General features: G+C 26.9%; 2 protein-coding genes and 1 long non-coding RNA gene across 3 annotated transcripts in view; 2 read left to right on the top strand and 1 right to left on the bottom strand.

The window, feature by feature from the left end:
- Nucleotides 1-1,383, top strand: part of LOC100568651 — a 73,308-nt gene extending 71,925 nt beyond the window's left edge. Inside the window, exons 5-6 of the long non-coding RNA XR_003840069.1 lie at nt 1,023-1,179; nt 1,331-1,383. This is a non-coding gene — a long non-coding RNA (kelch-like protein 3). The remainder of the gene's footprint in view (nt 1-1,022; nt 1,180-1,330) is intronic.
- Nucleotides 1,384-1,485: 102 nt separating this feature from the next.
- On the top strand, nt 1,486-3,190 carry LOC100572987 (ring canal kelch homolog). The gene is made up of 5 exons (XM_008182918.1): nt 1,486-1,752; nt 1,825-1,968; nt 2,615-2,648; nt 2,708-2,911; nt 3,003-3,190. Exons 1-5 carry the CDS (start codon nt 1,486-1,488, stop codon nt 3,188-3,190), a joined length of 837 nt encoding a protein of 278 aa, XP_008181140.1.
- Nucleotides 3,191-8,179: 4,989 nt separating this feature from the next.
- The window catches only part of LOC100572915 (ring canal kelch homolog), a 5,621-nt gene continuing 1,371 nt past the window's right edge, over nt 8,180-12,429 (bottom strand). The window contains exons 5-10 of the mRNA XM_016802877.2: nt 12,259-12,336; nt 12,000-12,097; nt 11,635-11,926; nt 11,410-11,553; nt 8,469-8,724; nt 8,180-8,367 (exon numbers count right to left, since the gene is read on the bottom strand). Coding sequence (XP_016658366.2) covers nt 8,180-8,367; nt 8,469-8,724; nt 11,410-11,553; nt 11,635-11,926; nt 12,000-12,097; nt 12,259-12,336 — 1,056 coding nt within the window. The remainder of the gene's footprint in view (nt 8,368-8,468; nt 8,725-11,409; nt 11,554-11,634; nt 11,927-11,999; nt 12,098-12,258; nt 12,337-12,429) is intronic.

Genomic DNA, 12,429 nt, shown 5'->3' with positions numbered 1-12,429 from the left:
CAATTTATTTTGTTCGGTTTTATACATATTAACATAAAAACATTATTACACAGTTTGGATGATGACTTATGAACTAATTGTGGCTTAATGCACGTTGTATTAAATTTCAAATAATTATTAAAAGTTATAGAAAAACGGAAAAAGTTAAGTTAAATCTCAAATTAATAAATATATTATCTAAAAATATTTTTATCTAGTAATTTTATCTAAAACACTGTTTATATTCCAGATAAATATAAGAAATCATTGTTTTTCGTTTTAGAGATCAGTTATTTTGTGATATTAAACTAGAAACAGACGATCGCAATATAATAATCGCACATAAGGTGGTTTTAGCATCAGCTACTCCATATTTCCATGCAATGTTCACCAAATTTTCGGAAAGGAATAACGATCTTGTTGTAATGAGAGAAATAGATTCAACCGCTTTACAGCTGTTGGTAAATTTTATTTATTCGGGGGCTATCTTGGTCACTGGAGAAAATGTTGAGGTAATAATATATAAAATAGAATTTTATTACATAAAACCACATCATTTAAATTGTTTGTCTTGTATTTCTCAAGATTTTTTTACCAGCAGCGAGTCTCTTGCAGTTACAAGAAGTAAAAGAGGCATGTTGTTATTTTTTAAATTCACAACTCCGCCCTACAAATTGTATTGGTATAACCACAATAGCTGATAAATATAGCTGTACAAAATTGTTAACAAGTTCAAAATCATACATTCAACAACACTTTTCGTATGAAATATAATTTACTATTTTCTATAAGATCATTGTATTTATTAATGCTATATATTGATTCTTAGAGAAGTTATTGGTGGTGACGAGTTCCTGTCGTTGTCATCGGACCAAGTAATTCAATTGATCTCCAGTGATAAACTTACAGTTCCATCTGAAGAAAAAGTAGGCAAACTAAAATTCATTATGCTTATATTTTAGTATTGGTGAATTCCAAATCCAGTAACCTCCCAGTATGTAATATGAAGTCTAATTAATTTATAAATATATTTATTGTTTAAGGTATTTGAAAGTGTTATTCGTTGGGTAAAACATGAATTGGGTTCCAAAAAATGTATTTTACCCCAATTAATGGAGCACGTGCGTTTACCTTTAACATCGAAGAATTACATATTAAATAATGTAGTTGAGGAACCTCTTATTAAAAATTGTTTAAAATGTAAGTTTGTTCTTTAAATATACTTATACTGGGAATTAATTTATATTTTGAAATTAATTATTATATATGTATATATATTTATACATATTTATAATTTATTAAGGTAAATATTACATTAGTGAGGCATTAAATTTTCATATATTGAATTCAGATCTTATTCCACAAAACATCCGGAATAAACCTAGACACGGAGATAAAGTATAATTCTGTTATAATTTATTTCTTTTTCGTATATATTTATTAGTTTAATTAGTTTAAATACAACAGGTTTTATTAGATATTGGTTGAATTGATCCTAAATTAACTATGTGTAATAAATGGTACGACCCAATAATAGACAAATGGAATTTTGGACCAAAAATGAATACAATCCGTCATAGAGTTTGTGCAGCATTGGTTACAGATAATTTAGTGTTTGCTGTGGGTGGCTTGGATGATGATGCTACTGAACCTCTTAGCTCTGTTGATGTGCTCGATTTATCTTTAGAATCACTCTGTTGGAAACAAAGCGTTGAGATGTTAGTTGAAAGACATTGCTTAGGAGTTGGTGTTATCGATAATTACCTATATGCCGTAAGTAATGTCGAATTATAATTCATAAGTTTTTTCGTTATTTCTGTTATAAAATTATATAATACATTTAAGGTCGGCGGATATAATAACAGTAATTTGGCATTGGACAATGCAGAAGTTTTTGACAACAATACTCAAGAATGGCGAATAATATCTAGTATGTCTACTGCAAGATCCGACCTTGGGGTTGGAGTCCTGAACAATCTTTTATATGCGGTAAACTTATATTATTTTTAATGATTTTAAACATATCACTATAATAACTAAAAAACAATCTCCTGTTAAAGAATCAAGGAATTTAATATCAATAAAATAAAATATATGGATAAATTAAAAATTTTAATTCATAATAATTAGTAAATAATATACTAATGTAAAATATATTTTGTTACATTCAGTATCAATAAAATGGTTTGATAATTTCAAGAGAGATTTCATTTTCATTGATCGACAAACCTACCAATATAATTTTTTTCTTGTATATAATAAATTATACACAACATAATATAACAATTATTATTCTTATTTAATATGACTACTTATTAGTAGTTGTCAATATTGTTAATGTCATAAAATGATAATACAATATAATATTATATAAAAGTAATTAAACTTTATTAAATAACCATTTACAACATTAAATTTAGCTTAATTTTTTTATTAAATAATATTCTATCAAACTTGATCTTTAATTTCTAATAATTTGCAAGTTTGTGTAATTCGTATTTAATGTGATACACTAATTATTGAAGAATACATTTTTTTAGTTAAAAAAATTATGTTAATGTATTTGATCAACTTTTCATTAAAATGTACTCAATCACATTAATTAAAAATGCTATGCAATAATATTGTATTATAGGATTTGTTTGCTACTCCTCAATTCAATTTTCTAGGTAGGAGGACATGATAAATCATCACAGGCTTTAGACACTGTTGAATGTTATGATCCCAGTCTTGATACATGGACACCAGTCGCAAAAATGTCTAAAATGTCAAAAATGTCGGGAAGGTGTTGGAGTAGGGGTTTTAGATGGTCTACTGTATGCTGTGGGTGGTAAGGATGGATCAAAAACTCTCAGTAGTGTTGAAGCATACAGACCAAGTACAGGAGTTTGGAGTACTATTGTGGACATGCATAAGCCTCGAAAACGTGCAGGTAGAAACTTGTAGTAGAATAATTGAAAATCATTTTATGAAACATTTTTTTTATTATAAACATATAGAATTTAACATGATTTTCAATATAGGAGTAGTTGTATTAAACGGTTTATTGTATGTCATCGGTAGAATTGACGACACTTTTTTTGTGCGTTCTACAGAATTTTACAGTCCCGAAACCAAAACCTGGACCATTGTTGAAGCGTCACAGGACTTTTTACATAGTTCGGCAAGTGTAGTAGCCATCAATAGTCTTCGACATTTTAATACTTATTAGTTATTACCATTCATGATTTTTCTTGACACAATATATAAATGTTTTCTTATTTTGTAATATTGTATCTTAATTGTGTTTTATTTATTTTATAGTTTTTGAATGTTTTATTAAAAGGCTTCGTAATATACAATTCACCATTATAACGCAAATTTGAAAACAACGATTTGTACCTAGCTAAAAATGTACAGTGTATTATTTTATATATTAATTATCTATTGCTAAAAATTGAAAATTTAAATTAAGGGTTCTCATAAGTAATTTCTGTAACCGAGAACTCTCTAAAATATATACCTAAACACAATTTTTTTTTTATTGATATTATTAGTTCAAATTTGGACGAAACAAGAGTGGTTAGGTATGATATACCTAATAATAATAATTGTATGAGTGTGATACGACCATGGAGTTTTGAAAAAGTTCCATATTATATCTTTTTTATTTTTGTATGATGCGAGTACGTCCTCTGACTTGATGCCAGCCGTAGGTATATTACCGTTTATTACGATCTAATTATTTTAGATAAAATGGAATTTTATTAATTTTCTGAATTTTATGAAAAATTAAATATACCTATATAATTGCAGTTGTGTGTAAGAGTGTGTATTTAACTATAAACTATATAAAACAATTTGATTAGTGGTAAATGTTTGTTGCTGTATTTTACTAATAAGGATAACAATATACGATTCACAGCGTCACAAGAAATATAATATAAACTTAGATCTCCTGGATCAACAATTAAATAATATAATAAATTAATCAATAAAACATTGGAACAACCGAGCCAATAAGACAATAATTTTGTAAATTATTGTGCTTAACTGCCGCAACTACTGCATATAATGCATACAATAATAACAATAGTCTGGTGAATAGCACACAATGGAAAAATAATTATAAAGGTGACGATTGCACAATATAATAGAAAAAATGGACACCATATTTTTTTTTGTTATAACTTCTATTTAAATAAGCTCACTCATCCTTAAAAATAAAAAAAAACCTAAGCCACCTAGTTATAGTTCTTGATGCATCTGTATCATTTAATGAGCATTATTATTTATTTGCATATTCAAAAAAAGCTTATGTATTAGCTTGAATAATATTGATAAGTACATTTTATGAAATTATTGTGATAAAATTAATTAATTTTGATATTAAGCACTAGTACAACAATAGGTTAAAATATTCATTTTTACTAAAAAAATTACATTTGAAAAAGTCATTTTTTGTACAACTTATAATAATATACTCTAAAAATGTCATATACCCATGAATAATATTTTTAAATTGAATTAAAATAACCAAAACCGTTAGGTTTTTTGTTTTCATATGATAAACTTGAATTGTAGGTTTATTAAAAATAAAAAAAAGATTTAAGATTGTTTAAACATCCAATAGTATGTACGATTATTTATATGTATTTATATTTGTATGTATATTTATATGTACGATTATTTATATGTATTATTTATATGTACCATATTTCTAAATACAACCTCCGTTATCATATTTTTAAATGACTTAACGACTCTACTAATAACAATTTTGACCTTCCTTAATGTGGCAATTTTGGATTGTAGTATGGTACTGATTTAGTCTTTAACTCCTAACAAATCTTTTAAAACAATTACTAAAATTAAGTTATTGTGTTAAAATGTGTTGTTTAAGATTATATTTTAGATTTATAAGATCAAAATATAATTTAATCAGAATACAAGTAAAGAAAAAAAACCTGATGGAAATGGTTTGTTGGTCGATAAACTACGAACTTAGGTAGAGGAAATTCTATAATACCTAGTAAACGTTGGAAAAGTTTGATAACAGGGAAATTCAGACTGTGTGTTTGCTAATCACATCGATCAAACTTAAATACATGGTAAGTCGCATACATGTATATATTATTATCTATGAGCATGGCAGTCGATAGCCTATAATATAATATTAAAAAAATATGGCTAAACATTTACGTCAGCAACAGGGAAAATAACTGGAGGTTGACCTACACAACGCTGGATCGACAGGGTCTACAAAAATCTAAATTAAGTGCTCATAATGATTAACGATAGAGAACATTATCGACAGAGCGACGTGGAAAAATGTAGTAGAGGCAACGAAAGTCCTTCGAGGACTGTAAAAGATGAATAAGAAGAATAAGGTCCACCGTCGTCTATGAACTATAAACTTCAAAAATGAAATTATAATGTATTCTTTAATATAAAATAACACTATTAAAAATATAAGTCTTTTAAAATGTAACATTGTAAATTATAATACATATGAATATTCAATATACGTTCATGTATCAGCGACAACACAAGAGTCCATGACTGACATCTTCCTGTTGTGTAAACACATCGTATTTACAGTAGTTGTTCTTTAATCGAAAAAAAGTATTTTCAAAAAAAGTAAATAATATACAGTACAACCTGATGAGGCGACTAATTTTAATATTATTAGTATAATAATAATTATTATATAAATTGTGTTACTACAAGAGAGACAGGAAAAAAATATAACCCACGACAGTGGTGCAGCTAAATAGCCTACCCAGGACCCCGTGTTAAAACTAAAAATATAACGCCATACAAATTCATCGCAAATACAATATAATTTATTAAAAACATTCTGAAAAAATAAATCATTATTTTTCTATCGAAATGAGGGATTATAATTTAATTTTTATTTTTCGGTTTTTTCTGGTCATATTGTAATTTTTTTATATTTAACATCATCAAATACATATTTAATATTTTGTAATAATTAAGACGATTTAACACTATAGAGTGAGATTAAATAACTTATCAGTTTGCACATATTATATCAATTATAACTAGGGTTAGGATATTTATGCACTAAAAATCATCTAAATATCCATGAAAAATTTGAAAAATATGCATTAAAAAATAAAGAAATTTTTGGACAAAAAATGCAATAAACATTTATTATTATAGACAAATTGAAAATTTTTGTGTTTGATATTAATTGTTGTTTCTTATTTTTTTATTTTTGTTTACTTAATCGAATATGTTTAGCGGTGTTCATATGCTGTTAAACAGTAAGCCGACCTTCACTACCGACCTTAACTTCGCATAATTTGCAATAAAGGATTGAACCATCGGTAGTTAAGACGGGCTCTTCAAATTCTTTTATAAAACCTCTTAGTCGGTTAGAACAAGAGCTTTTAACTTTAGGCATAACTGAGTGATTTAATAAATCAAATACATTCACGACAAAATACGACACGTGCAATATACGGTACTCTACATCGGTTGTATACAAGACGGAAACTAACTATAAATTATTAAACGTTCTGTTAAAATATCTGATAAAATTGTAATAGCTCGCAGTTTTAAGATTTGCTAGATAAGTTTTGACTGTGACAATTGATGAGGCTTATCGAAAATTATATTTAAGTAGGTTACTTTACTCCTTTACTCCGTATAGGTATAACCATATTAAATTCTCAACAATAAATAAGTGATAATATGTGAAATACAGATAATCAAACTTATATAAGATTCAGTAAAATATATAAAATTACGGTGTTTTTCAGCATTTTGCATCGAAAACCGTCAAATATGCGCTTAAAAACAGAAAAAACACCAATTATGCCTTAAAAAAATGGTAAAATATGCAATTATATGCAAAATAAAATTTTGATATTTTCAGTATAGATATCATGAAACATATTTCTGTATAAGAATGGATGCTATTGGACAACCTAAAAAAATATGCAAAATCATAAACATCCTAACCCTAATTATAACAGACAATTTGACGAATAGATTACCAAAAACCACAATCAAATATGTATATTTTTTTTGTGCTACTGTTGTTTTTAGTTACCTATATAATTTAAAAATTTAAAAAGTTTTTATTTTCCCCATAACATATGGTATGATAACATTATGCCATTAATAAATATTATTTTCTATGAATGTTATAATAGATATTAACGTAGAGTACCAGTTTTCAATTTTTGTTAAACTCGTATTTTAAAAACATGGTATTGTAGTGTTGTACAAATTAAACTCATTTGCCCGAAGTCACCCAATTTTACGGTGCAAACAATTTACAATTTTAAAGTACTTAGAACTCGCTTTAAAATGAAAATAGATTAAAAATCCTATGACATTGCCTAAATAATAATCTTACCTTTACATTTTATAATAGGTCAATCCACTCTAATTTGTAAACTAACGAAGCTAACCGTGATTTGAAAGGCGCGAAATATGCTCTGATACGCACTTGTAAGACAACAAATTCCCTTGTAACGTTTCCTTAATTATACGCGTAACAATAGTCATTGTGCACTTAGTTATTTTATTATTGTTCGTACGCAATTAATAGGAGATTATAGGTACAGGATGATTCATTGAGAATCACTCACGTTATTCCTTAATAGTAAAAAAGATTGTTCAGAATATGTAGACTTATCAAAATCAAAACTCAAACAAGTTTTTGAGTTCACTATTTTTGATCACTATGGCGATTTTAAAATGTTAGTAATTATTAATTAATAATAATCAATCAACATTTACAATTTATAAAAATGTATCCAAGTAATCCAAGTATCCACAAATGTTATTTATAAATTAAACCTAAATAACTAAAAATCGATATTTTCCGTTTAAACATCTTTCTAATTTCATCCAAAATCAAACTAAAAATATGAATAAAAAAATTGTGTTAAGTTCAACAATTTATAGAATTTTTTTTTATGGTATTAACTACCTATGATAAACCTAAATTTAAAGGTTTAATTCCTAGCTATGAATAGATATAACAGAAATTAAACATACTATAGGTTTTAAGCTAGGTACAAATAATTATTCGCAAATTTTCGTTGTAATGAAGAATAAAATACGCAAACATTTAATAAAACATTAAAAAATATAAAACAAATAAAAAAAACAATTAAAAAACAATAATACAACATAGGAAAACATTTATAAATTTTATAAAAAAAAAAACAAATCATGAATGTTAACAAGTTTTAATATGTCGTGGCCTATTAATGGCTACTCCACCTGAAGTATAGTGAGCAAAATATTTTGGCGTTGTGACTTTAGTCCAGATATTGGTTTTGGGGCTGTAACATTCTGTATATTTCATTAAAGAAGTGCAGTCAAATCCACCGATTACATACATAGAACCGTCTAATGCAATTACTCCTATATTGAAAATAAAGTCAAATTAAATATATTTTTAAAAAAGAAAACGTTTCATAAAAAAATTTTGGATTATGATATATTATACGTATACGATAAGCTACCTGGAAGTGATCGAGGCAAATTCATGGCCGCGACAGTAGTCCAAACTCCTGTACTTGGTCTGTATGCTTCAACACTACTCAGAATGTTTGATCTATCTTTACCACCCACAGCATACAGTACACCGTCCAAAACTCCTACTCCAGCACTTCTGCGTCCTACAGACATATTTGCGACGGGTGTCCATGTATCGAGACTGGGATCGAAACATTCGACAGTGTCTAAAACCTGCCGTGATGAAATATCGAAACCTCCTACCTGTAAAATGTAATTATACAAATCGCAGATTAGAAACATAACTGCATAGCGTTCGAAATGAAAGTAATTGATTACATATTTATGAAAATTTGAATAAATACAATACAATTATTTTTGACTACAAAAATGTATTACAATGTAAATTACTAACATATCTGTTTGGCAATAGTGTCACATCTCCTTGATATACTATATACCGCGACGTTTACTAGTCTCTGAGATTAATCGCTTTGATAATAATAATAAAGTATAGACAAATAATTTGAATAGTAATAATATAGTATATTTCACATATTCAGTGCAAGGTATAACACACACATACGGTACATAGTATATACTTACATCATAACAATAATAATAATTCTCATAAAATAATGATAATACAACATGCCGACAATACCTATATATATATATCAAAAGATACAGTGATAATTAACGATACCTGACCACATACACGTCTGGCGTTCGTCGTCTAATTCTTAATTGAGAATGAGTAAAATTGAACAAAAAAAAAAAAACAACGGCGTTCGTCCCACGTCGACCATTGACCAATAAATTTCGATTTGAATAAATTGCGCCGATCTCGTAACACAATAAAACATGCGCTTGGGCACGCCACTACTATACCATACACCAAAGGTGGCAAAGTTAATGAAAATAATTAACTCAAGTTAAGTTAAGATAAGAGGACATGAGATCGATAAGTTGAAAGTTAACAGTGAACAAATTATAAATTTAACTCGATAAGTTAAAAGTTAATATAGAAAAAAATATTAACTTAACTCAGTTTAAAAAAAGTTAATCTATTTTTTTTTAACTAGTATGTTAATTACATAAAGAGTGAATGTGTCTTTCAAGTTTCTAATTTCTAATTTATAATAACCAATTTTATTGAACTTTTATCATAATGCACACTGTATAACCTTTTACTTTTGCTTTACTATTATTTACTAACTTAAACTATACTCATCTCAAAAATAATTTAACGAATATAATTTTTTATATCGTATAGCAATTGAATGTCATAATACGTGAAGATGAGTACATGTTCTGCATATATATTATATTATGTTTAATACCATTAAAACGTAACAATTGTCAATTTGTAATTTAAAATTATTAATTTTATTAAAAACATTTATAATTGCAACTCACATAATATATAATTTACAACTTAATAAAATATATTAACATACACAAAATGTATGTTATCAAGAAAAAGAACAGAAATGTTTGTGTTATTATAGTATTGGATTATTTTTATTGTATACCGATATAGTAATATTTTACGTATAAACGAAAAATTTAAAAATGTTTTAACTTGATGGATTTTTTTTTAATCAACTGAGAAACGCTAAGTTATTTCAACTATAAATTAAACTAGTTAAGTTAAAAAGTTAAAAAAAATAACTTTTTAACTGGGATATAATATACTCCCAGCATATACCGATATAAGTATATGGTATAATTGTAAGTTACTTCGAATCAGCCCTTTTGACCCACCGATAGATCTCGTATTAGCAAAACGAAAGTGTGACACACGGTGTGTAGTACTTATACAAAAGTTTGAAAAACAATAATAATAGCAAGGTTGGGCAGGTTAATGATCTTTTTTACCTCAGTTAAGTTGATATGCAGCAACAAATAACAAAATAAAATAACAAAATTTTGATAATAACAAAAAGTTAAAAGTTAATTTAACTATAGGTTAACTCAATTTAGTTAAAAGTTAATACACATTTTTTGTTAACTTTTTATGAAGTTAAAAAAAAATTAATTTGTTCATTAATCGCTAGCGTACTTAATTTTTTTCCAACCCAAAACTAAATTATATACTATAGTGTTTATACTTTATACAGTATTTCCATATAAGTTAGATTCGAATGATATAAATGTTTAACTTTAAACAATTCACGATAAATATTTGTCGACATGAAAACGAAATAGACTGAAATAGTGAAATAAAATAAAACTAAAAACAAAATAAATTAACTTAAATTACTTCTTAAAACGAAAAATGAATCCGTCAATTTTACGATAGTTAAAAAAAAAAATTACTAAGTTAACAGTTAAGTCGATGAAAAATAAAAAGAAACTAGTTAAGTTAAAAAGTTAAAATTAAATTAACTTTTTAACTTATCTTTAACTTTTTAACTCGTTAATGCCAAAGGTTAATGCACCGGCAGAACTGAAAACTGTGTTTAATTGCATTGCATATTATTAATGCGATTGCGATGTACGGCGGCGGCGGCGGCGGCGGCGGCGGCGGATTTAAATAACCGTCGCACATTCGCCGTTATCGCATATATTTGTGTATAATGTATATTGGTATATCTCGGTCCAAACAATATAAAATTAAATACCACATACAAGTGAAATTAATTATAAGCTTACAATCAACCGTGATAAATATATGAATGACTAATATTTTACTAAAATATAAAAAAACTAAGCCGATGACTGATGAGAAACTATTGAGAAGGTATATAACAAAATATATTTTATATTCGTATATTATTTATTAACTATTATCAATTTAAAATTTTAATTTATCGGTATAATATCATATTTTACGGATATTATATTCCTTGATTCGAAATCATAAGAACTTTTTTATTTCAATCACAATTATTACTGAAAAAATATATACCAAATCAAATATAAAATTTAAAAAAATAAGCTTACCACATATAAAAGATTATTCAGGACCCCGACCCCAGGGTCAGAACTTCTAGTAGACATTTTATACATCATCCGCCATTCTTGAGTATTGCAATCAAATACTTCTACAGTAGCTAATTCCGGATCACTAAAATTATGTGCGCTGACCTTAAATGTATAATATAATTTATTCTTTTCTACTTTATAACAGAAAAAAACTTAAAAAAATTATAAATCAACATTACTTACGGCATATAGATTGTTATCGATTACACCAACTCCAAAAATGTGTCGTTCATGTAACATGTCAACACTAGGTTTCCAACGCGGTGATTCTGCAGATAAGTCAAGTACATCAACAGACCGAAGTGGTTTAAAATCATGAGTAGAACCACCCACGGCAAACACTAAATTATCTCTAACTACAGCTAGACAAGGATTATTACGGCTTCTTCCCATTGTTGGTCCATTATGCCACAGGTTCATTTTTGGGTCGTAAAATCCTATCTTATTACTTTTAAAGTAAAAAATCCACCAACAACTAAAATAACCTGTTTTATTTAAACTGATAAATATATTGGAAAAATAAATACATCATAACAGAATTATATTACTTTATCTCCATGTCTGGGTTTATATCGGATGTTTTGTGGAATAAAATTTCCTGACTCGAGTCTATGAAAATGTAATGCCTCACTAATGTAATCATTACCTTAATAAATTATATATAAATGTATATATTATAAAATATAAATTAATTCTGAGTCGAAGCATATTTAAAGAAATAACTTACATTTTAAACAATTCTTAATAAGAGGTTCCTCAACTACTTTTTTTTAATATGTAATCCTTCGATGTTAATGTTAAACGTACGTGTTCCATTAATTGGGGTAAAATATAGTTTCTTGAATCCAATTCATATTTTACCCAACGAATAACACTTTCAAATATCTAAAAGAATAAATGTGTTTATAAATTAACAAATAAAATAGTATACCAAGGCCGGGACCTCTCCACTGGGAGTGATAACCCAAACATATTTTT

Source organism: Acyrthosiphon pisum, unplaced genomic scaffold (assembly GCF_005508785.2).
Source record: "Acyrthosiphon pisum isolate AL4f unplaced genomic scaffold, pea_aphid_22Mar2018_4r6ur Scaffold_21003;HRSCAF=22751, whole genome shotgun sequence".
Classification (NCBI taxonomy): Eukaryota; Metazoa; Arthropoda; class Insecta; order Hemiptera; family Aphididae; genus Acyrthosiphon; species Acyrthosiphon pisum.
Note: the sequence above shows the minus strand (reverse complement) of the source record. Positions and strands in the feature narration are given on the sequence as shown.